Source organism: Borostomias antarcticus (assembly GCF_949987555.1).
Source record: "Borostomias antarcticus genome assembly, chromosome: 19".
Lineage (NCBI taxonomy): Eukaryota > Metazoa > Chordata > Actinopteri > Stomiiformes > Stomiidae > Borostomias > Borostomias antarcticus.
This window is the reverse complement of record NC_140252.1, coordinates 12,209,036-12,210,503: the sequence shown is the minus strand read 5'-3', so window position 1 is coordinate 12,210,503 and position 1,468 is coordinate 12,209,036. Positions and strand designations below refer to the sequence as shown.

General features: G+C 48.4%; 1 protein-coding gene across 1 annotated transcript in view; it reads right to left on the bottom strand.

The window, feature by feature from the left end:
* stum (stum, mechanosensory transduction mediator homolog) overlaps positions 1-1,162 on the bottom strand; it is a gene marked incomplete at both ends in the record, with an annotated part of 19,262 nt that extends 18,100 nt beyond the window's left edge. The window contains one exon of the mRNA XM_084454212.1: positions 982-1,162. Within this exon, the coding sequence (XP_084310338.1) occupies positions 982-1,162 (181 nt within the window). The remainder of the gene's footprint in view (positions 1-981) is intronic.
* Positions 1,163-1,468: the final 306 nt, after the last annotated feature.

Here is a 1,468-nt window from a genome sequence, read left to right as displayed (position 1 = left end):
ACACACACACACACAGCTTAACTAAAGGGATTCCCAAAGGCATCAATTACAGCATCCTCTCCTGACAATAATTAATGAAGAGATTAAAATAAAGAAATTTGAATATGTGAATGAGGTGAGTGTGTGTGTGTGTGTGCGCGCGCGTGCGTTCGTGCGTGTGTGTGTGTGCGCTGGATTTCCCTAATGGCCAGAAAACACACAAGACTCCACACCGCTTCAATCAGTCCCGACTCCCTGTAGTGATTCTCAGGGGACCGAACGTATCACTTCCAACTCGCTTTGCATTGTGGAAACGATGTGGATGCAGCTCATTATAATTTAGTTTGATGTTGGTTAAAAAAAACTTTTTAACAGGGTGTGCGCTTATAGACCTTTTTTTTTTGTACATGGCGTGCACTTCAACAACAGACTCGTGTATTTACGTAAATTGTCGTTACCTACTGTAAGTAGGAGAAGCAAGAGAGAAACCCCTCGCGCCTGACATTGCAGGCTCCAGTACAGTAAGCCCTGGCCCAGTGGCACGCGCTCCGCCTGCTCCCTTTGGAGATCGGTTTGCGACCCGCGGTACCGGGGTTGTGAACTTCCAAAATAGTGACATTGTGCCACTGGCGTTGCGCTCTCAGTTGCACGGACGCCAAGCCTCGATCTTCTATTTACAGCCAGTGGCATGTCTTCTTGTCGTCGAGTCAGCTCAACAACCGCGCCCCGAACATCAGAAAGCTTGGCCTCGTGAGGGAAGCCGACAGCTCAGTATGACACATATTGTAGTATTACAATAGTGACAGAGTTTATAACATGTTTAATCAAAATGGGCCATATCAAACCACTGCAATGGTAATAATAAAGTGTCAGTTTATTCCTCACATATAATGCGCTCGACAGGTGCCCGCGCGCACAGTGTGATTGAAAAGTATCTGAACCAGCCCTCCACACTCACCTAGTCCCGGTACGAAAGTATCTGAACCAGCCCTCCACACTCACCTAGTCCCGGTACGAAAGTGTTGAGAAATAAGCAGATAACCGCCACCGGGAATGGCATGTAGGGAATAGCCGCGCGCAGAGGTCCCTTCTTCTCGCGCACTTCGACAACAACTCCGCTAGATGAAGTGGTACTCGTAACCGTTACTCCCTTCTCCCTCATCTCCGTGCCTTTCTGGTCCATCTTAAGCTTGGAAATAAGTATCCACACACCCGTTAATCCAGTTAATCAATCTCAGTCTCATCCAACTCCGCTGTGCGCACAACGTGTCAGCCACACACCTCTCCAAAATGTAAACACTGCCCAAAGTGGTCTTATTGTTGGCGTGTGTTCAGTACGCGCGCGTCAGCCACACGAGCGCCGCCTCTCTGGCCCAGTTTTGAGAGCTACCACAGAGGACTAGGTTACTGTTGACACGGTGTGTTTAAAGAGACAGTATCCTACAGTAGCTGCTACTGTACATCTACTCCACAGATGACTTCAGTGAGA